The sequence below is a fragment of the Carcharodon carcharias genome, chromosome 14 (assembly GCF_017639515.1).
Source record: "Carcharodon carcharias isolate sCarCar2 chromosome 14, sCarCar2.pri, whole genome shotgun sequence".
NCBI lineage: Eukaryota > Metazoa > Chordata > Chondrichthyes > Lamniformes > Lamnidae > Carcharodon > Carcharodon carcharias.
In genome coordinates, this window is record NC_054480.1 from 30,006,377 (window position 1) to 30,031,082 (window position 24,706).

Below are 24,706 nucleotides of genomic sequence, written 5' to 3' on the forward strand. Positions count from 1 at the left end.
ATTTCCAGGGTCAAGAGGATTTTTTAAAACCATGATTTTCTTTTGGCCACCCCCTCCAAACAAGACATCTGTCCTTTCCCATTTCCTCCCAACCCTCCCCCTCCACATACCTAAGGCACAATCTTACCTGCCTAGAGGTCTTCATCAGCTGGCTCCTTTTGTAATATGCCTTTAAGGGATATCAGAATGACATCACTGGAAGGGAAATGTGCTGAGATCCAGTCATAGGGGAGAACTATCTCCGCATCGGGTGGTTGAGCAGGAGCGGGCACAGTTGGGCGCGCAGCCATTTTACGTGGGCGGGCCAACTAAGGCTCACCCAGCGTGACGCATGCCCAGAAGCGCTGGGCACTTCCCGTGCGGGCGGGGGTGGTTGCCTGAAGCGGGGAGTGCGCTCTTTCGTGCACATGCATGAAAGAGCGCAGAAATCTCCCTGAGGCACAGAGCTGCCTTAGGGAGATTAGTTTAAGTTCTGAAAATTTTAATAGAGAAAAAGAAAAAAAATTAAGGCATGTCCCCTCATGTGAAAGTGTCAGATGAGCTGGGACACGTCTATGAATGTTATTAAAATTTTTTGTAAAACTTTAAATACCTTCATGAAACCTCAACCTGCCTGTGGATGAGGTTCCATGATAAATGCGAAGGCCGCCTGGGCTCTTCGCCTGCCCGCCAACCTTAAGGTTGAATGGGCAGCTCAGTTTATTGTTTTAATTGATATTTAAATGGCCTTAATAGGCCTTTGACGGTTCAGCGGGCGCGCAGCCGACTTGGGTGCGCGCCTGCCGAACTGAAAATCTGAATGACGTGCGGTGACATTGGGATGCACGCCATTTTACACATGAGCAAGTGGGCCCCACTCACCGACCCGAAAATTCTGGCCTTAGTCCCACTTTTGCTTTAAGCAGAGTACACACACACAGGTATAAAGTTTGAAGGCATCAGAGATATGTAAAACTGTGCTCATGTGCCTAGTCTTAATATATGTACCCACAACATGTTTACCCAATCCCTGGTGAATGATTGGTGCCTTGTGTCTTGTACAGTAAATAAGCTGAAGGTATAATATCATTGTAATAACACAAAATGATCAGTGGTAAGACAGGTGGCAGCAAGATTATGCACAGGTACGATATGGTGAACAGCCATAGATCATAATACATGGCAGGAGAAGACCCTCGAATTTTGATCAGACCACAATGAAGTTGCATCACTGAACAGTGTTGAAAACCCAGTGTGGTGAGTGCGAGGCAAAGCTTGGGAGATACAGCACCAGGCTTGTGTGCAATTAGAGAGCAGGTAAGCAGACAGATCCCTTATGGTGCGATTGCTGTGTCGAGCCTGTCAGTTCCATGAGTGGGACAACGTGTCAAGAGGACTAGCACTGGGTTAGCTCAAATGGGAAAATGTGAGTGACCAGGGTATGGGCCAGATCGATAGCGAGCAAAGGGAAAGCCAATCAAAAAAAAAATCAGAAAATCAGAAAAATTGGGCCAGAGAGGGTTGCAATTATAACGTGTGGTTTTGGGAGTTGCTGAACAATAAATTGAATAAAAAGCAAAGACGCCATTACTCTGTGTGCGTTCCCGCCACAACTTGTCTTTGTGGGTGAAACTTCAGAAAAACGTGTGAAAGCAGCTACAGTGGCGCTCATCCCAAGGCACGACAGGAGAAGGAAGGTCAAAAGGATATTATCACAATGTCCACAAAACTCCCCAGTTTGAATTGGGATGTAGCTGACCTTCTGTCCAAATTCAAAACGTTTAATTAGCCTACAGAGCTATGGTTTCTTAATTCAGGTGTGTCTGGACCAGACAAGCATGATATAAAAATTCACCTAGCAATTGGGAATGAAGATTGGCACAGGCTGAACACAGCAGATAAGCTAAAGGATCCTCAAGAGATATGGACTCATTGGGAGAACAGTTCAGAATTAGTTTAAACTTCCATATTCGTCGGCTCGAGTTCATATCATTTCCACAACAGCCTACAGAATCCGTAGACTACTTTGTCAGCAGATGCAGACAAAAGGGTATGTACTGTGATTTTTCAAACGCAGAGCTAGCAGACAGAATTGTTAAGTTGGTGAACGCATCAACTCCCATGGATGAAATTCCAGAAAGATCTCTGCTAGACAAGCTCAAAACATATAGCATCGAAGAGCTACTCAAGGATGGATGTAAGTGTGAAGCAATCCTCACAGGTTGACAAAGTTTACAGGTCCTAAGTACAAACCCAATTGTTGACGCAATTACTAGAACACCCAAACCGAGCAAGACATGTGGAAGGTGTGGCCTCCTGTATGCACCAAGGAAATGCCCAGCTTTTCATCAATTCTGCCATGCATATGGCAGAAAGGGCCATTGGCAGAGGCAGTGCACTGGAGCAAAGGCTGATTCAGCAACAAAGAGCCATGAACTGATCCAAACTACACAGGTCTCGTCCAGTCTGAGTCAGAAGTTTGGGTGAGATAGGCGTGGCTGGATTTCAAGGTAAGTAACTACGAGCGGAGTGGCAATCCAACTCAATTGGTACTCAACCGGAATTTATGAGTCAACAAGTTCGCACCCAGGATTCCATGAAAGGTATGTGGCAACCAACCGAGGTGGCAAGGATTTGTCCAGAACCAAGGAGCTATGAAGTCTTTAAACACAAAAGTGCAACAAGGCATAACTGAGGACAAATCAGATCCATTCCATCTCCTCAACCACCATGCAGTCCCATTGCAACCAGGAACAATATCAAGGAATGGCAATCACATGAATCACATTGATCAATTAAGTAAACCTCATGCAAGGTTACCATTACAAGATCTGGGGGCTTGGCCTAAATAGCCAAGTGGTTATGGTACTGGGTTTATAACCCCCAGATCAAGAGTTCAAATCTCACAATGGCAAACTATGAAACAATGTAACATCTGAAACAGATGGAAATGGGTTTGTACTCGAAAGAGTTACAACACTTCCTGAAATTCTCATCTGTCTTTGTCACCTCCAAACTTGCCTCGCTAACTTCCCACGCTCCACTCTGTTAAGAGGCTTGGCCTAAATAGCCAAGTGGTTATGGTACTGGGTTTGTAACCCCAAGATCAAGAGTTCAAATCTCACAATGGCAAGCTATGAAACAATGTAACTTCATCTGAAACAGATGGAAACAGGTTTACTCAAAAGAGTATCAAGAGTTCAAATCTCACAATGGCAAACTATGAAACAATGTAACTTCATCTGAATAGGAACAGATGGAAATGGGTTTGTACTCAAAAGAGTTACAAGATCTGGGTGTATCAGCAGATTACCTTTACACTTTAGAGACTCATAGATTCATCAGTTCTCTGTACTTATGTAATGGTAACTAAACATTATCATGTATGGTAAGCAGTTATACATCTTTGAAAGGGGGAAAAGTATCTTTTTTTTAAAAAAAGGAGCATGTTGTCATATGCTTTTATGGGACATTACTGGGAGGGAAATGTGTTGTATGATTCGGTCTTAGTCTCACTTTTGCTTTGAGAAGAACACACACATAGTTCCGATGCCTTCAAACTTTATACACATGTATATCTGTTGTCCTGTGCCTAGTCTTAATGAATGAACACACAACGTGTTTACCCAATCCCTGGTGAGCAATTGGTGCCTTATGTCTTATACAGTAAATAAGCCCAAGGTATTATATCATTATAATAACATGACAGCTCCCTGCCTGACTGGAAGTCAAATGTGTTAATCGGCCTTTGGTTCTAAACTGGGGAACAACCCATAACATCACAAGCAACCTTCTGGCCCACCCGCTCTCAGTTGTTAAGGTAAATAAAACTTTCACTCAAGATCTCTTGATTTTCTTCCCTACCATATCAAAAATTCTAGTGTTATTCTATGGCCATCCATGTTTTTAAATACCTCCAGTTATGATATTCAAGCAGTGTCTTGGGTCAAAGGTTCTATTCTTACCCAGGTTCACAGAACTTCTGCATGCTTTATAATATGCAAAGGGTTCTATCTTCGCTCGTTATAATTTCTTGCTGGATCCGGTGGTCATTATATTTGATAACCTTTCAAGAAGAACTTGTGTCCAATATGTATCAACTCAGCTAATTAGGTATCTTCAGTAAAATTTGACATACCTTACAAGAGTGAACCCTTAAAAATCCCAACCCTTAACCATGCAAATTGAGTGCTATGGAAGTTTTTCTGTTTATGCAAAAGTCAAAATGCGTTGTGGTTTTTTTGCGCACCAGTGTCACACTGAGTTATTGCATCCATTTGCAGCAAAGCTGTGATAATCGTGTTTTAAGATGGCTCCACGCCATCACAATAGTCTAAATGCAGCCTAAATCCAAAATCAGGCTCTGACCTGAAATCAGAATATAAAGAGTTTTCGTTAGTTTTGCTTAGGTTTCAATTAGACCATAACTTTGCAATTATACCGCACAAATTTAATGTTGATATGAAGCAGAGACTGCTTTGCACTAAAGCTAAACATGTTGTGTAACTGTACCCCTGGTTTAACTTATGCTCTAAAAATTCTATTTTCTGGTCCTCAGATGTATGTTTGACCAGGATTTATGCCCTTTAATGTCCTAGTCTAAAGGTCTATGAAGACCTAAAGCTCCACCTTGGTTATCCCCATGTTTTTTCAAGTCTAAGGCTATTGCCTGGTAAAATATTTCAGATGATTGGCTGGGTAATTAATGATTTTACTTTTAAAATGACAGTTTTTAAATGCCTATATTTGTAATATAAAGGGAAAATCAGGACACACAGTAGACTCAACCTGTTCCCTTCCCACACCCCAACCATGACACATTTTGCACTTCTGAACAGATTCTTTCATCACATGTCGTACTAAATTGAAAGTATCAACATTTCCTCTTCATTTTTTCATGTTTGGTTCTGTCTTGGGGTGCATTTGCAATACAAGTTCAGCATGGGTATAAAGCAGTTTCAGGTTCCCAGAGTAATAAACTTATAACATCTTATGGCCTGAACTGACTGTAGAGTGAAGTTGAGCTTCACCTCTTGGGAATGTCATTCTATAAAAGAGCTGGCACAGACACGTTGAGCCAAATGATTCCCTATGTGCTGTATCTTTGTTTTCCAATCCCTCCGTGGCCTCATACCTCCCTATCTTTGTAACCTCTTCCAGCCCTAAAGCCCACCAAGATCTCTGTGCTCCTCCAATCCTGGCCTCTTGTTCATCCCCTATTTTAATCGCTCCACCATTGGCAGTCAAGCTTTCAGCTGCCTGTGCCCTAAACTCTGCAATTCCCTCCCTCAACTTATTCACCTCTCCAACTCACTATCTCCTCCTTTAAGGTGTTTCTTAAAACCTATCTATTTGACTAAGCATTTGGTCATCTGTCCTAATTGCTCCTATTAAGCAGTCAGCCATGATTTACTACAGTAAGGAAGCTATGTAGATGCAGATCATTGATGTTGATTCCCTCATTTCATTGTCAGGTCAGGCCCAACTCCTGATTCTGATTGTACTCACATTTTATCTGCAGTATTTAAGTGAAGCAACCCACTTTGTTACAGTTACAGTGCAAATGCTTTGGGACTGAAAGTTATGTGGTTTCTTTATCCAGTTCATTTATGGTACAGTTTTTAAGGCTATTTCTTATGTATTTGCGTGTTTTCAAGATGGAAAAGTCTCTATAAAGTCAATAGTAAGAAAATATGTCTGTGAGAAGAACTATGAAACTCTTGAATTAAAACATGATGAGCAGCAACTTTCTTTAGAATGGTTTATTGGAATGACCATTAAAACAAATTATAATGAGAAAAATGTGATATAGAGCTATTACTATTGTTCAAATCATTTTCATGTTATCTCATGGGCATTAAGAGTAATTTTATTGCTCTAAAACATTTTGAATAATGGATAATTATTGACACACAATGAACTAAAGGACATTGTAAACTTATAAATGTTTACTTGTGGGATAATTTTATAGCCTTCTCGCAAATAGTTTCCATTTATTTAATCACTAACTTAACAGTTGGAAACATGTGTTTTCTTGGTATTAAGTTTCAACTGATAATTCAATGTAGTGAATTGTTATGCATTTTGCTGTAATAAATACTGTAGTAATATTGTGATAAATTGTCAAACAATATTTTGTTTATTATAATCTATGTGAGACATTATTGTTTCTGCATTAGATTGCTTTCCAACCACAGTCTTGTATGTGGACACATAAATCATTTTTATGTTTGGTGGTGGCAATCAGCTTTAAAATTAAAATCTTATATTTTTCACATTGATGAACAAAAATTCCTACTCTTCATTGGTAGGCCTGTTAATGTTGGACTTGAAAGATTAATTTGACAATATATATTTTCCCATAATTTCAAGGTTCTTTAAAGTCTATTATAAGTTTGAAAGCTGGCACACTGCACCGCCTCTCAGATGATATATAGGGAACACTGTTAAAGATGTTTCTAGTTGCTGTGGGTTTACAGAATAATAGTTAATTAAAGCAAAACAGTTATGTAGCTGTGCTACAATTTATTGCAATGAAAATTAAAGCAGTTCACTGCAGTGAATTATTACTTGGAAGCTATCACAAGGAAACACACTTCACAGCCAGTCCACAAACTTGCAATTAACTCAGGAGATAAATAAATGGAAACTATTTGAACAGGTTTGTGAATTTACACACTTCCATAAAGTCAATGGTGAATAACTAAACACTGTCTTTGCCAGCAGTGAACTCCAGTGGTCTTCACATAACTGATAGAGCATCTGCAACTTAAAACCACAAAGAGAGATTCTGCTCATTCCATGGGCATGCAAGATCTGCTCCTGATAATAAAGTGTGTTGCTGGTCATGTGTGCAAAATGTTTGATTTTGAGATTGACCATGAATTTGTTCTAAAATTTTATGCATTCTGTATATGGGTGGAGATGAACTGATCCATTGTGCCACACAATAGAATAGCAATAACAACAACCTGTATTTATGTAGTACCTTTCATTTAGTAAACCATTCCAAGATGCTTCACAGGAGCATTATAAAGCAAATTATGTCAGCGAACCACATAAGGAGCTATTAGGACAGATGATGAAAAGCTTGGTCAAAGAGCATCTTAAAGGAAGAAAAAGAGATAGAGAGACTGAGAGGGAATTAGGAAGGTTTTTCCAGAGATTACAGCCTTGGCAACTGAAGACATGGCCACCAGTGGTGGAGGAATTGAAACTGGGCAAGGTCAAGGGACCAGAATTAGAGAAGTGCAGATATGTCAGAGGTTGTGGGGCTGGAGAATGTTACAAGCAAGGATGGGAATTCTAAAATTGAGGCGTTACTTAATTGGAAGCCAATCAGTCAGAGCAGGACTGATAGGTAATTTGGACTGGTGCATATTAAGGCACTGACCACAGAATTTTAAATGACCTCAAGTTTCCAAACTTTAGAATGTGGGAGACCAGCAAAGAGTGCATTGGAAGAGTCAGGGCTAGAGTTAACAAAGTAACGGATAAGGATCCTAGCAGGCAGGCAACCTGAGACAAGGGCAGAGCGAAACGATATTTTGGAGGTAGAAATAAATAGCTCTCCTTAGGCTGTGCATATGTGGTCCAAAATGCATCTTGACACCAAGTCGCGAACAGTTTGCTTCAGCCTCAGACAGTTGCCATGTAGAGAGCTGGAACCAATGCCTAAAGAACTGAGTTTGTATCAGGATCCAAATACAATAGCTTCAAAAAAAAATCACCATGACCCCCACCATCCTTGCAAGCTACTGCCCCATCTCCAACCACCCTTTTCTCTCCAAAGTCCTTGAAGATGCTGCCACCTCGCAAATTCATAGCTATCTTTCCCAGAACTTGATGTTTAAATCCTCCAATCAGGTTTCTGCCCCCCACAGTACCTATACAGGTCAAGCCACAAATGACAGCCCATATGATGGCAACAAAGGTAAACTTTCTCTCCTAGTCTTTTTCAGCCTGTCTGAAACCTTAGACACAGTTGCCCACAGCATCTTCCTCAAACACCTCTTCACTGTCATCCAGGTGGTGGGACTGCCTGGTTCCATTTTTATCAATCTAATCACAGCCAGAAAATCTGCTGTTTTTAGTCTTCCTGTTCTCACACCATTACTTTCAGTGTCCCCCAAAGTTGTATCCTTAGCTCTCCTATTTCTCATTATGTGCTGCCTGTCAGTGACATTATTCAAAAATGCATCAACAGTTTTCATACGTACACTGATGCCACCCTCACCACTAGTCGAGACTTCTCTAACTTATCAAACTGTTTGTCTGACGTCCAGTACTGGATGAGTACAAGTTTCTTCCACTTAAATGTCAGTGTTATATCCATGTTGCAGCTGGATGAGAAAGATGAGAAGGATTTGAATCTGTCAGTGGTCAGCAGTCAGTTATGGGAAAATTCTTAAATTAGTTTCTAAGAAAAAAGTTAGTAATCATCGAGAAACTGCAAAATGGACATACAGGTGACAGATATAATTTAATATAAATATGTCTGAGTTCATGTATTTTGGGAGAACAAACAAAGACTGGCAATGTAGACAGTCCAAAGAAAATGAAAGTGTGTGGATAAACAAAGAAAGTTAGAAGTTCAAATCTAAATCGCGGAAAGTAAAAGATAATGGCCAATATTTTTTGCTCCTCAGTCGAACAGCGATTGCCGACTCACCATGCCCACCTTGAGAGAAACTCACCAAAATGGCGGGATATTTGCTCCGGGTGGTGAGGGTGGGGGCCGGAGGGCCATGAATGCGGGATGGAGTTGGGCCCATTGCCCCGGGCGCAAATTGGAGGTGACCAAGTGGCTGCCGAGTGCTGAGACGGTCAGACTAAGAGGCTCATCTTGCTTCTCTGGGACCTCCCCAGTTATTTTATCAACTATTAAGCCCTCTTGCCCACCCCATACCCCATCCATGGCAATTAATGGCAACCTATGCCCCCACTCCAGACCCCATGAAGTCTCATGGCATCAGGTCAAATATGGCCATGGAAACCTCATGCTAGTTCCCCCCCCCACCTCTCAGCTGGTGAATTAGTGCTCCTACACTACTTGGAGGAAGTGCTGAGGGTGGCAAGTGTGCAGAATGTACTCTGGATGGGGGACTTCAAAGTCTATCACAAAGAGTGGCTCAGTAGCACCACTACTGACCAAGCTGGCCAAGTCCTATAGGACATAGCTGCTAGACTGGGTTTGCAGCAGGTGGTGAGGGAACCAATGAAAGGGAAAAACATCCACACCAACCTGCCTGCTGCAGATGCATCTGCCCATGACAGTATCGGTAGGAGTGACCACCACACAGTCCTTGTGGAGACGAAGTCCCATCTTCACATTGAGGATACCCTCCATCATGCTGTGTGGCACTACCACCGTACTAAGTGGGATACATTTCGAACAGATCTAGCAACTCAAGACTGGGCAACAGTGAGGTGCTGTGGGCTATCAGCAGTAGCAGAATTGTACTCGAACACAATCTGTAGCCTCATGACCCGGTATATCCCCCACTCTACCATTACCACCTAGCCAGGGGATCAACTCTGGTTCAATGAAGAGTGCAGGAGGGCATGCCAGGAGCAGAACCAGGCATAAAAATGAGGTGTCAACCTGGGGAAGCTACAACACAGGACTACTTGCGTACCAAACAGCATAAGCAGCAAGTGATAGACATAGCTAAGCGATTCCACAACCAACGGATCAAACCCAAGTTCTGTAGTCCTGCCACATCCAATCGTGAATGATGGTGGACAATTAAACAACCCACTGGAGGAGGCGACTCCACAAATATCCCCATTCTCAATGATGGGGGAGCCCGGTACAGCAGTGCAAAAGATAAGGCTGAAGCATTTGCATTAATCTTCAGCCAGAAGTGCCAAGAGGATGATCCATCTTGGCCTCCTCTGGAAATTCCCAGCATCACAGATGCCAGTCTTCAGCCAATTCGATTTACTCCATGTGATATTAAGAAACAGGTGAAAGCACTGGAAACTGCAAAGGCAATGGGCCCATACAATATCCTGGCAATAGTACTGAAGACTTGTGCTCCAGAACTTGCTGTGCCCCTCGGCAAGCTGTTCCAGTACAGCTACAACACTTGACATCCACCCAGCAATGTGGAAAATTGCCCAGGTATGTCCTGAATATCCAGACTTGGGCTGATAAGTGGCAAGTAACATTCATGCCACACAAGTGCCAGGCAATGACCATATCCAACAAGAAAGAATCAAACCATTGCCCCTTGATGTTCAATGACATTACCATTGCTGAAGCCTCCACTATCAACATCCTGGGGGTTACCATGGACCAGAAACTGAACTGGACTAGCCATATAAATATTGTGGCTACAAGAGCAGGTCAGAGGCTAGGAGTCCTGTGCCGAGTAACTCATTTCCTGACTCCCCAAAGCTTGTCCACCATCTACAAGGCACAAGTCAGGAATGTGATGGAATACTCCCCACTTGCCTGGATGAGTACAGCTCCAACTAACACTCAAGAAGCTTGACAACATCCATGACAAAGCAGCCCACTTGAATGGCACCCTGTCCACAAATATTCACTCCCTCCACCCCTGATTCACCATGGCAGCAGTGTGTACCATCTACAAGATGCACTGCAGAAATTCACCATGCCTCCTTTAACAGCACCTTCCAAACCCATGACCACTACCATCTAGAAGGACAAGGGCAACAGACAGACGGGAACACCACAACCTGGAAGTTCTCCTCCAAGCCATTTACCATCCTGACTTGGAAATATATCTCTGTTCCATCACTGTCACTGGGTCAAAATCCTGGACTATCCTCCCTAACAGCACTATGGGTGTACATACACCAATGAACTGCAGCAGTTCAAGAAGGCAGCTCGCCAGCTCCTTCTCAATAGCGATTAGTTCCAGGCAATAAATGGTCCAGCCAGTGATGCTCACATCCCATAAACGAATAAAGGAAAACCCACCCCCATGGCCACTTATAGTCCCCTGTGCCAACATAATGCCAACCACCTGTCACCCTTTGCCCTTAACCCTCCCATGCCAACTCTTCCAGTATCCACCATGGTCAGACCTCAGGAACCAGTTCAGATGAAATAAAATAAAGATCTAAGTATATATTACAGCCTTTACTAAGGGGAAAAAAATACAAACCCATTTAAAACATTTAACTCTCAAATACTTCATTCCTTATAAAAACAAATAGACTTGTAATCTTAATCCCAGATCAAAAATATTTATCCTTTAATAGCCTCTGAGCTGTCACTCAAGAACTTAGCAACTACTGAGATGTTAATAGATTATGAAAAGCTGTCAAGCATTCATAATGACATAATAACCGCCTTTGGGAAAATGTCAACAAAAATTATTGTAACTGCTAGAACAGATTTTTTTCAACTCCCACTGATACAGGCAGGCTGTTAAATTTTTAAAGGGATGGGGATTTCAATAAATTGACAGCTTGAGTTTTTTTGTCTCTCAGTGACACAGGCTGCCTGTTGTGATTTAAATAACTTCACAGCTTGACAGTTCTACAGACCTTATGCACCCTTTGAGAGCATTTACATCTACTCTAAAAATGTGTAACACCCACACTGTGGGTTAAGGCCCTTGCTAAGGCACAAGTGTGTGAATCATACCTAATCCCCTTTCCCCTACTGGCAAAAAATGGGGTCTGTTTGAAATCGGGGATGAAATTCCAAATCTGGGTCCTGCCCACCATCTTTAAAGACTCTTCCTGACTCCGTGACAATCTGGGCCAATATCATAAAAGCAAAACAGCCAGGAGAATTTTAGCATTTAGAAATGGGGCTGGGACCTGTCAGGAATAAAGAAATAAAGGTGGAATGACTCAAAACATTGGTATGGCCAAAGTCAGAGCATAATGTGTAGCTCTAGGTACCTCATTATAGAAAGAACATTCCAACCACAGTTTGTATGTGGACACATAAATCATAATTATGTTTGGTGGTGGCAATCAAGGTTGCTGAATTATACTTACAAATTGAGATTTTATTTCCTAGAGCTATTTCGACTGGAGTTGGAAGCCCAAGAGAAATTTGACAATATATATTTTCCCATAATTTCAAGGTTCTTTAAAGTCTATTATAAGTTTGAAAGCTGGCACACTGCACCGCCTCTCAGATGATATATAGGGAACACTGTTAAAGATGTTTCTAGTTGCTGTGGGTTTACAGAATAATAGTTAATTAAAGCAAAACAGTTATGTAGCTGTGCTACAATTTATTGCAATGAAAATTAAAGCAGTTCACTGCAGTGAATTATTACTTGGAAGCTATCACAAGGAAACACACTTCACAGCCAGTCCACAAACTTGCAATTAACTCAGGAGATAAATAAATGGAAACTATTTGAACAGGTTTGTGAATTTACACACTTCCATAAAGTCAATGGTGAATAACTAAACACTGTCTTTGCCAGCAGTGAACTCCAGTGGTCTTCACATAACTGATAGAGCATCTGCAACTTAAAACCACAATGAGAGATTCTGCTCATTCCATGGGCATGCAAGATCTGCTCCTGATAATAAAGTGTGTTGCTGGTCATGTGTGCAAAATGTTTGATTTTGAGATTGACCATGAATTTGTTCTAAAATTTTATGCATTCTGTATATGGGTGGAGATGAACTGATCCATTGTGCCACACAATAGAATAGCAATAACAACAACCTGTATTTATGTAGTACCTTTCATTTAGTAAACCATTCCAAGATGCTTCACAGGAGCATTATAAAGCAAATTATGTCAGCGAACCACATAAGGAGCTATTAGGACAGATGATGAAAAGCTTGGTCAAAGAAAAGAAGCTTGGTTAAAGGAAGAAAAAGAGATAGAGAGACTGAGAGGGAATTAGGAAGGTTTTTCCAGAGATTACAGCCTTGGCAACTGAAGACATGGCCACCAGTGGTGGAGGAATTGAAACTGGGCAAGGTCAAGGGACCAGAATTAGAGAAGTGCAGATATGTCAGAGGTTGTGGGGCTGGAGAATGTTACAAGCAAGGATGGGAATTCTAAAATTGAGGCGTTACTTAATTGGAAGCCAATCAGTCAGAGCAGGACTGATAGGTAATTTGGACTGGTGCATATTAAGGCACTGACCACAGAATTTTAAATGACCTCAAGTTTCCAAACTTTAGAATGTGGGAGACCAGCAAAGAGTGCATTGGAAGAGTCAGGGCTAGAGTTAACAAAGTAACGGATAAGGATCCTAGCAGGCAGGCAACCTGAGACAAGGGCAGAGCGAAACGATATTTTGGAGGTAGAAATAAATAGCTCTCCTTAGGCTGTGCATATGTGGTCCAAAATGCATCTTGACACCAAGTCGCGAACAGTTTGCTTCAGCCTCAGACAGTTGCCATGTAGAGTGCTGGAACCAATGCCTAAAGAACTGAGTTTGTATCAGGATCCAAATACAATAGCTTCAAAAAAAAATCACCATGACCCCCACCATCCTTGCAAGCTACTGCCCCATCTCCAACCACCCTTTTCTCTCCAAAGTCCTTGAAGATGCTGCCACCTCGCAAATTCATAGCTATCTTTCCCAGAACTTGATGTTTAAATCCTCCAATCAGGTTTCTGTCCCCCACAGTACCTATACAGGTCAAGCCACAAATGACAGCCCATATGATGGCAACAAAGGTAAACTTTCTCTCCTAGTCTTTTTCAGCCTGTCTGAAACCTTAGACACAGTTGCCCACAGCATCTTCCTCCAACACCTCTTCACTGTCATCCAGGTGGTGGGACTGCCTGGTTCCATTTTTATCAATCTAATCACAGCCAGAAAATCATCTGCTGTTTTTAGTCTTCCTGTTCTCACACCATTACTTTCAGTGTCCCCCAAAGTTGTATCCTTAGCTCTCCTATTTCTCATTATGTGCTGCCTGTCAGTGACATTATTCAAAAATGCATCAACAGTTTTCATACGTACACTGATGCCACCCTCACCACTAGTCGAGACTTCTCTAACTTATCAAACTGTTTGTCTGACGTCCAGTACTGGATGAGTACAAGTTTCTTCCACTTAAATGTCAGTGTTATATCCATGTTGCAGCTGGATGAGAAAGATGAGAAGGATTTGAATCTGTCAGTGGTCAGCAGTCAGTTATGGGAAAATTCTTAAATTAGTTTCTAAGAAAAAAGTTAGTAATCATCGAGAAACTGCAAAATGGACATACAGGTGACAGATATAATTTAATATAAATATGTCTGAGTTCATGTATTTTGGGAGAACAAACAAAGACTGGCAATGTAGACAGTCCAAAGAAAATGAAAGTGTGTGGATAAACAAAGAAAGTTAGAAGTTCAAATCTAAATCGCGGAAAGTAAAAGATAATGGCCAATATTTTTTGCTCCTCAGTCGAACAGCGATTGCCGACTCACCATGCCCACCTTGAGAGAAACTCACCAAAATGGCGGGATATTTGCTCCGGGTGGTGAGGGTGGGGGCCGGAGGGCCATGAATGCGGGATGGAGTTGGGCCCATTGCCCCGGGCGCAAATTGGAGGTGACCAAGTGGCTGCCGAGTGCTGAGACGGTCAGACTAAGAGGCTCATCTTGCTTCTCTGGGACCTCCCCAGTTATTTTATCAACTATTAAGCCCTCTTGCCCACCCCATTCCCCATCCATGGCAATTAATGGCAACCTATGCCCCCACTCCAGACCCCATGAAGTCTCATGGCATCAGGTCAAATATGGCCATGGAAACCTCATGCTAGTTCCCCCCCCCACCTCTCAGCTGGTGAATTAGTGCTCCTACACTACTTGGAGGAAGTGCTGAGGGTGGCAAGTGTGCAGAATGTACTCTGGATGGGGGACTTCAAAGTCTATCACAAAGAGTGGCTCAGTAGCACCACTACTGACCAAGCTGGCCAAGTCCTATAGGACATAGCTGCTAGACTGGGTTTGCAGCAGGTGGTGAGGGAACCAATGAAAGGGAAAAACATCCACACCAACCTGCCTGCTGCAGATGCATCTGCCCATGACAGTATCGGTAGGAGTGACCACCACACAGTCCTTGTGGAGACGAAGTCCCATCTTCACATTGAGGATACCCTCCATCATGCTGTGTGGCACTACCACCGTACTAAGTGGGATACATTTCGAACAGATCTAGCAACTCAAGACTGGGCAACAGTGAGGTGCTGTGGGCTATCAGCAGTAGCAGAATTGTACTCGAACACAATCTGTAGCCTCATGACCCGGTATATCCCCCACTCTACCATTACCACCTAGCCAGGGGATCAACTCTGGTTCAATGAAGAGTGCAGGAGGGCATGCCAGGAGCAGAACCAGGCATAAAAATGAGGTGTCAACCTGGGGAAGCTACAACACAGGACTACTTGCGTACCAAACAGCATAAGCAGCAAGTGATAGACATAGCTAAGCGATTCCACAACCAACGGATCAAACCCAAGTTCTGTAGTCCTGCCACATCCAATCGTGAATGATGGTGGACAATTAAACAACCCACTGGAGGAGGCGACTCCACAAATATCCCCATTCTCAATGATGGGGGAGCCCGGTACAGCAGTGCAAAAGATAAGGCTGAAGCATTTGCATTAATCTTCAGCCAGAAGTGCCAAGAGGATGATCCATCTTGGCCTCCTCTGGAAATTCCCAGCATCACAGATGCCAGTCTTCAGCCAATTCGATTTACTCCATGTGATATTAAGAAACAGGTGAAAGCACTGGAAACTGCAAAGGCAATGGGCTCATACAATATCCTGGCAATAGTACTGAAGACTTGTGCTCCAGAACTTGCTGTGCCCCTCGGCAAGCTGTTCCAGTACAGCTACAACACTTGACATCCACCCAGCAATGTGGAAAATTGCCCAGGTATGTCCTGAATATCCAGACTTGGGCTGATAAGTGGCAAGTAACATTCATGCCACACAAGTGCCAGGCAATGACCATATCCAACAAGAAAGAATCAAACCATTGCCCCTTGATGTTCAATGACATTACCATTGCTGAAGCCTCCACTATCAACATCCTGGGGGTTACCATGGACCAGAAACTGAACTGGACTAGCCATATAAATATTGTGGCTACAAGAGCAGGTCAGAGGCTAGGAGTCCTGTGCCGAGTAACTCATTTCCTGACTCCCCAAAGCTTGTCCACCATCTACAAGGCACAAGTCAGGAATGTGATGGAATACTCCCCACTTGCCTGGATGAGTACAGCTCCAACTAACACTCAAGAAGCTTGACAACATCCATGACAAAGCAGCCCACTTGAATGGCACCCTGTCCACAAATATTCACTCCCTCCACCCCTGATTCACCATGGCAGCAGTGTGTACCATCTACAAGATGCACTGCAGAAATTCACCATGCCTCCTTTGACAGCACCTTCCAAACCCATGACCACTACCATCTAGAAGGACAAGGGCAACAGACAGACGGGAACACCACAACCTGGAAGTTCTCCTCCAAGCCATTTACCATCCTGACTTGGAAATATATCTCTGTTCCATCACTGTCACTGGGTCAAAATCCTGGACTATCCTCCCTAACAGCACTATGGGTGTACATACACCAATGAACTGCAGCAGTTCAAGAAGGCAGCTCGCCAGCTCCTTCTCAATAGCGATTAGTTCCAGGCAATAAATGGTCCAGCCAGTGATGCTCACATCCCATAAACGAATAAAGGAAAACCCACCCCCATGGCCACTTATAGTCCCTGTGCCAACATAATGCCAACCACCTGTCACCCTTTGCCCTTAACCCTCCCATGCCAACTCTTCCAGTATCCACCATGGTCAGACCTCAGGAACCAGTTCAGATGAAATAAAATAAAGATCTAAGTATATATTACAGCCTTTACTAAGGGGAAAAAAATACAAACCCATTTAAAACATTTAACTCTCAAATACTTCATTCCTTATAAAAACAAATAGACTTGTAATCTTAATCCCAGATCAAAAATATTTATCCTTTAATAGCCTCTGAGCTGTCACTCAAGAACTTAGCAACTACTGAGATGTTAATAGATTATGAAAAGCTGTCAAGCATTCATAATGACATAATAACCGCCTTTGGGAAAATGTCAACAAAAATTATTGTAACTGCTAGAACAGATTTTTTTCAACTCCCACTGATACAGGCAGGCTGTTAAATTTTTAAAGGGATGGGGATTTCAATAAATTGACAGCTTGAGTTTTTTTGTCTCTCAGTGACACAGGCTGCCTGTTGTGATTTAAATAACTTCACAGCTTGACAGTTCTACAGACCTTATGCACCCTTTGAGAGCATTTACATCTACTCTAAAAATGTGTAACACCCACACTGTGGGTTAAGGCCCTTGCTAAGGCACAAGTGTGTGAATCATACCTAATCCCCTTTCCCCTACTGGCAAAAAATGGGGTCTGTTTGAAATCGGGGATGAAATTCCAAATCTGGGTCCTGCCCACCATCTTTAAAGACTCTTCCTGACTCCGTGACAATCTGGGCCAATATCATAAAAGCAAAACAGCCAGGAGAATTTTAGCATTTAGAAATGGGGCTGGGACCTGTCAGGAATAAAGAAATAAAGGTGGAATGACTCAAAACATTGGTATGGCCAAAGTCAGAGCATAATGTGTAGCTCTAGGTACCTCATTATAGAAAGAACATTAAAATCATAGATTTTATGATTTAAATCATAATTATGTCACCAAAATGACAACAAGGTTGCTGAATTATACTTACAAAGAGAGATTTTATTTCCTAGAGCTATTTCGACTGGAGCAGAGAAGCCCAAGAGAAAATTTAATAAGGATTTTTTGAAATTAGTCGGATGTTGGCAGACTGAATAGGGAAGTTATTTCCTCTGGCTGGGGAGCTAGTGATGAAGGGTCAACAACATAAAGGTTTATGGAAAGAGGTCGAAAGAAATTTCTTTCCCCAGAGAGTCTTTGAAGCATGAAAGGTTTTGTTACAGGGAATGGTTGAGACAGAAATCATTGTTTCTTTTAAAGGGAAATTGAACAAATCTTTGAGGCAGAGAATACTACAAGTCTGCAGGAGAAAATAGAGCAATAGTTTTGGACTGTTCCAGCAAAGAGATAGCCGCAACGTGATAGGCTGAACGGTTTGCTTTTAAGCTGTAAACTTGTATAATTCCATTATCAGACTTGGCCCAGATGAAGAGAAAGATACACAGCAAACTTTATAATATAGATATTCCTGTCAACAACACTGAAATTGGATAATTTTTAAAAATCAGAACTATTAAGGTAGCATTTGTTAACAAACCTACAATTTGGTGCATTTCTTAATTAAAACATTTTATTTTACACAGCAATGGAATGGAAAGGATACAGCATTGATGGTAACTAGGGTGGTTAACCATAGGCGTTTTTCTGCCACTGTAAGTGTGGCAGATACATCACAGAAGACCACAAGTAAATACAGATGTGTGATTCGATCAGAAGGAGGTTCAGGAGTGTCCAACTATGCAGAACTAATTGTGAAAGGTGAGCCATTTCTACATGATCTTATAAACCACAAAAGCACAAATTGGATAAAGGCAATAGAATATGTTGTTAAAAGTCCATTAAGATCAAAATTTGGCACATGGAAATAATTAATTGATTTGGCTCAGCTAAGTAGGTTCAATACTTCACATATGTTGCATTCATGTTGCTGTCACTTGATAAACAGTCACATTGCACACAAATAATTACTGGTGCAAAGATCAAAACATTTGGCACATATATTAATAAAACTATCATGGTACCTACAGAGGAGTTGTACATTTATGATTTTAAACAAGACCTGTCAGATCTAACTTTATATCAGATTATTACTTTCAAATTATAAGAGCATTCAAAGAAATACATTGCATGTTATGGGTGTCTTGAAAAGTATGGCTGTCATATGTCAACCATTATATGTTGTTGAAGTTACAGGATGCCAAGTGCCTCTTGATTGCCTAATCCTAATTGTACTTCTCGTATGAGAGTTCATTTGCTGACTGAAGATGGTGGCAAATCTTTGAAAACAGCATTGATTTTCTGTCATGAGGTTATTTTAACTTCACGGTTTTTGAGAAGCTGTCTATTGTTAAATAGGTGGCCTGGATCATGAGTAGACAGAAGCCTTCATTCAATTTTCTTTTTTGTTAATGGGATGTGAGCATTGCCAAGAAGGCCAACATTTATTGCCCATCCATAATTGCCCTTGAACTGAGTGGCTTGTTAGACACTTCAGAGAGAAATTAAGTCAACCACATTGCTGTGGATCTAGGATCACATGAAGGCCAGACCAGGTATGGACAACAGATTCTCCTCATCTGAAGGGCATTAATCAACCAGATATTTTTTTCACAAGATTCCTGTGGTTTCATGAGTACTATTAATAAGACTAGCATTTTATTCCAGATGCATTAACTAATTGAATTTAAATTCCATCAGTTGCTTTGGTGGGATTTGAACTCACATTCCCAGAGAATTCATCTAAGCCTCTGGATTATTAGTCCAGTTTCATTACCACTATGCTACTATCTCTTGTGTTATAAAGGTATTGACAGGAAGGAACAACTAAATATCTTAGGATATTTTTCTGTGTTAAAGATGCTATATAAATGCAAGAAATTATTTAGGTTTTTATGGATAGTAATTCTATAATCAAACGATAACTTATAACTTTACATTCTTTTGTACCATCATCAACACCATTCTATCACCAGCCTTAGGATAGTTTGTCAGAAATACTTCACCTTCAAATTATATGCACCACTCACAATTACCTTTTAGTCCTGTTAAGGATTGTTAAATCTAATCTGGGTTATTTTGTTGAAGAACTGTTATGACGCAGCAGGTGATGTGTGCCAGGCAGATCAAATCCATGAGGGAAACTTGATCAAGCGGTCACAATGATTTTGCAATTTGTATTTATTTCGAAATGCGTGCCTGAATTCAATAGTAACAAGTCCGCCAAGACTTTAGGGATTTTTTAGAAACCCAAATTAAACATTTATTAACAAAAATAAAAGATTTCAAGCTAACAATTCTACAACTTACTACTATAATAACTCCAAAATCCCCAATTAATCTGGCTTCCAGTTACACCCCCATTCAGGCAATGGTGAAAAAAAGATTGAAACAGATCGAGGCAAGTCACCATAATACCCTGGAGAGTGGAGTTAAAGTGGCTTTTCCCAGCTTCGGTTTCTGTAGACAGCAGCTTAATACACAAATACTGGAGGCTTTTCACACTTCTGGTAAATCTTACAATGCCTCCTGACACATAGCCTCATTCTGCTTTATACATGTTTCTTCCTTTTAAAGTAAATTCCATTGTTCCCATATGTCTTTCCCATTTACCTTTCTCATAATATAAATCTTTTCATGGTGCTCGTATTATAAGTAGCCTTTGGGAAAAATAAACACATTGCCTGGCCTAGCTTCTCTGGCTAGGTATAAAATCCTTCCATCTCTTTGAAATTCAAACTCCCTGATTTATCTAAAAATGCAACTTCTCCTCATCTCATATTCTAAAATGTCAGCCATGTTTATGGTATTTAGCATTTCAAACCTAGCTTCTTTTAATGAGTCAAAGCTTCCAGACCAGCTGTCTCAAATTCAATTAAATCCCACACACACAGGCAGAAACTATCCGAACCCCACTATTAACCTACTTTTACAATAAATAACAATGTTATGAGAATTTTTACACTGTTGTGACACCCACCTCCTTAGGAGAAAGTGAACCGTCAAAATTTTAAAAAGATGGCTTCATTTTCTTAACCCACCTTACACGATCTCCTACGCTTATCTATATACTGACACTATTACATTAGCAGTTGCGTGCATTAACATAATATATATACACAAATCCTTGGTATCAATAGAAATCATTCCAGTCCAGTGTCCAGCTTTTAAATGTCCAATTTTTCTTTTGAGACTTAAACTCTCGACAATGCATCGACACTTCGATTTTCTCATCCAGCCTCATGTATAATCTGTAGATTAAATGGTCACAATAATAATAAACTCCATGGGCTGAATTTTCTGGTTGACGCAGGGTTGGGGGGGTGGAGCAGGAGTGGGTGGGAGCGGGCGCAGACCTGATCACCGCTCGCAATCGGGTCCGTGCTGCCATTTTATGTGGGCGGGCCAATTAAGGCCCGCCCAGCGTACTTCATGACTCCCACTGCACAGCGGGAGTGGGCAGGTGGCGGCAGGTGCGCTCAAGCTGCAGGGTCCATTGGCGACATGGCAGCCTGTATAAAGGAAGGCCCTGGCAGCCTCAGAAAGGCTGCTCGCAATGGCTGGGTGAAGGGGGGCAATGAAGTTCATGCAAGTCCGGAGGGTAGGCCATCGGGGTGTGCCCCTCATTTTTCCAATGACTGCCTTGCTGCCCTTGAGGAGGTGGCAGCACGGCAGGAGGCGCTGGTTCCCCAGCATGGTAGGAGGAGCCCCCCCCCCCCAAAACACATAACGAAACGTGCTGGGAGGAGGTGGTGGAGGTGGTGAGCTCCTGGCGTACCCGGACCCAGTGTCGCAAGCGCTTCAACGACTTGTTGTGCTCCGGAAGGGTGAGGACAATGTTGGCATTGGTCATTTAACCCAGCAGTTCAGCTTACACCCCCTGCTGCTCCCCCGATGCTGAAGTCAGCCTGATAGGGTGGTGATGAGATGGGTTCTGCGCCCGCAGCATGTGTTACACTGAATCCCACATGACTGGTTTGGGGGCAACCTGGAGGAGTTGCACCCAGGCGCAGTGCTGGAACTCCAGGACATGCCCAAATCAGGGTGATGACATACTGGGAGGGGAGCTTCAAGATGGTGTGGCAATGAACCATGTGCTGGGCTCTGCGGTCCACGTGCTTGCGCCTCCTTGCTGTGGAGGGATATACTGTGTGGTGCCTAATGTGATGTAGGCAGCATGTGTCCAAGGTTGCGGGGGAATGGGGGAGAGCTGGGAAACAGATCTAGCATCTTTGTGTGGGTGTTCAGCAGCAACAGGGTAAGGAGGCACTGGAGCCCTGATATGTCCCACTCTGGTTGGGGTGGGCTGTCTGCGAAGTGAGTCCATGTGCAATTTGCACTAATCAATGCTTGTCTCTCACTTTCACGAGAAGAATGCTCATAATGCGGCAATGTGGATGAGGACTGGCGGCGGCCAGGTGCAGATCACCATTCTTGGCTGGCTCAAGCAGGAAGCCCTGGATCTGGAGAGGCACCATGCACCGAGGCTGGGGTGCCACGGGCAGTTATGTATGCCCAGCAGTGAGGTCAGCATTGTTCTCCCAACAGCCATAGCAGTGCTGAATGTTCAGTGATTGAAGTTTGCAACATGGCTTGACCATTGCTTATGGAAGGATGAGTGCATAATGATCCGGGGGATAGAGATGCACCTCGGTGGGAATTAGAACACCAGCTAGTGTCCCGGGGCAGAGAGGTGAGAGCACTGCACAGTTGCTGGAGGAGCTGGCAGAGACAGAGAGTGCTCATGGCGCCAGCAGTCAGAGGACTGCAGGGGACCAGGCACATGCTCAGTCAGTGCCTGATGATGTGCCTCTGGAGTCATCCACGATGCAGCGGGGGCAGGAAATGCAGCCGGGTGTGCGGGAGCATCTGGAGGAGATACATGAGGCTATGCTTGGCTTGGTCTCCGTGGTGGAGGAGTCTATGCAGACGATCGCCGAAGCAATGAGCCACATGTCCGAGCGCCATGTGTCCTCCATGGAAAGAGTGGCGACTCTCGTGGAGAGGCACCTCCAGGAGACCCATCAGGGCTTCCTGGGGATGCGCTCGGACCAGCAAGCCCCCACAATCGGCATTGACCTCAGCTGGTCAGTGCCAGTGTGGGAGATGGTCTGGGCATCAAGTTTCCCAGCTCCATGCACATCCATCCACATTGAGCAGGGAGGTCCAAAGCAACCTCACATCGGCGCAGCTCTCAGGGTGCTCCGGATGTGGGCGGGTGCTCCGGATGTGGGCGGCAGCTCCTCCGCCCCTCTCCCAGTGACCTTGGCATCCGGTGAGGCTGCGACGACTGGGGAGATGCCAGCTACGGAGCTAGCAGCTCCCTCCCAGGTGGGCCCAGCACAGGTTCCACGGGCCAGAAAACAACTGCCAAGATCATTGAGGCCAACAGTACAGCAGAGTCAGCAGGCTGTCTCAGATGCCACTCCAAGCAATGGGGCAGCTCCAAGACGCAGCATCCAGAAACGTAAACATAAGGCACCTTTGGCACACCACGGGTTTTTCACTGGTGCTTTTGTTTGGCCCGAGATGAGGTCCTTATGATTTGTTCTGATTTGTAACACTGTTGTCTTTTTTTTTGCATATGTTTGTTTGCATGACATGTTAAATTCAGATGTGTCACCATGGCTGAGGGTGCCTCTTTTCTTCTGCATGTAGATGGTTTCCAAAAATATAATGAGTGCTTTGTGGGACATTCAGCTTTATTAACAAGGCCCTTAGTAACTGTTCCTAACCTGGCAGATTTTGCACTTAGGTGTTGAGTATGGAGCCTACAGCCCAGGCTTGTCCTGCAGGTCCATCTGTGGCGTGCTAGCTGAACGTTCGTTGGATTAAAGCCTCCTGGGTGTCCCTGCCTCCCTGTAGTATGCCCGAGTCAGCATCTACCTCCTCAGCATTTCCCTGTGCATGGTCAGCCTCGGACTCACTGCTGGATTCATCGTGTGCAGCTGCAGCCACTGCGTCAATGTCTTTATCGTCCACTGTGTTCCCCCTTTCCAGTGCAAGATTGTGGAGAGCGCAGCATGCAACCACTATCAGTGATACACGATCTGGGGGGTACTGGAGTGCACCCCCTAAGTGGTCCAGGCATTGGAAGCTCATCTTGAGAAGACCGATGGCTCTCTCCGCCACAGCCCTTGTGGAGGCATGGCTCCTATTGTACTATTGCTCAGCTTCTGTTCTTGGATGGCGGAGAGGCGTCAAGAGCCACCTTCTGAGGGGATAGTCCTTGTCACCCAGCAGCCACCCATCAAGCTGAGCTGGAGCACTGAAGAGCCCCGGCACCTGGGAGTGTCTGAGGATGGTGGCATCGTGGGAGCTACCTGGGTACCTTGCACAGACTTGTAGAATCTGCATCCTGTGACCACCACACTATCTGCACATTCATGGAGTGGAAGCCCTTCCTGTTGACGAAGTCACCGGGCTCACCTGCTGGCGCCTTGATGGCCACATGTGTGCAGTCTATAGCACCCTGGACATGGGGAAGCCAGCAATCGCCGCAAAGCTTCTGGCTCGCTGTGTCTGGTTTGCCTGGTCCCATTGGAAGTGGGTGAAAGTCAATGTACGATTGAACAGAGCATCTGTAACCTGCTTGACACAAGTGTGGACAGCTGATTGGGAGACACCGCAAAGATCACCCACCAACCCCAGGAAGGAGCCAGAGGCATAGAAGTTGAGGGCAGCTGTGAGCTTCAGAGCCAGTGGCATGGGGTGTTCACCCACAAAGTTTGCTGAGATCTCAGGCCCAATCATCTGACAGATATAGTCGACTGTCTCCCTTGAGAGACGGAGCCTCCTGCAGCACTGCACCGCAGACATATTGAGGTAGCTGCTTCGCCGCCTGTATACCCTGGCAGCAGTATAGTGGGGTCTTCTGTAGCCCCTTCCGCCTTGGTCTACCTCCGGGCCCTGCACACTTTGTGCCTGCGCCTATCCTCCCAAAGGTTGCTCCCCTGGAGGCTGAATGTGCACTTCTGGCCTCCTCCCTCTTCTAGCCCTTGCTTCCTCTTCAGAGGAGCTGCCTTCAGTGG

At 43.7% G+C, this 24,706-nt stretch overlaps 1 protein-coding gene across 1 annotated transcript in view; it reads left to right on the top strand.

Annotated features, from left to right (window-relative positions):
• ptprt (protein tyrosine phosphatase receptor type T) overlaps positions 1–24,706 on the top strand; it is a 1,444,026-nt gene that overhangs the window by 617,663 nt on the left and 801,657 nt on the right. The window contains exon 6 of the mRNA XM_041204432.1: positions 18,263–18,437. Within this exon, the coding sequence (XP_041060366.1) occupies positions 18,263–18,437 (175 nt within the window). The remainder of the gene's footprint in view (positions 1–18,262; positions 18,438–24,706) is intronic.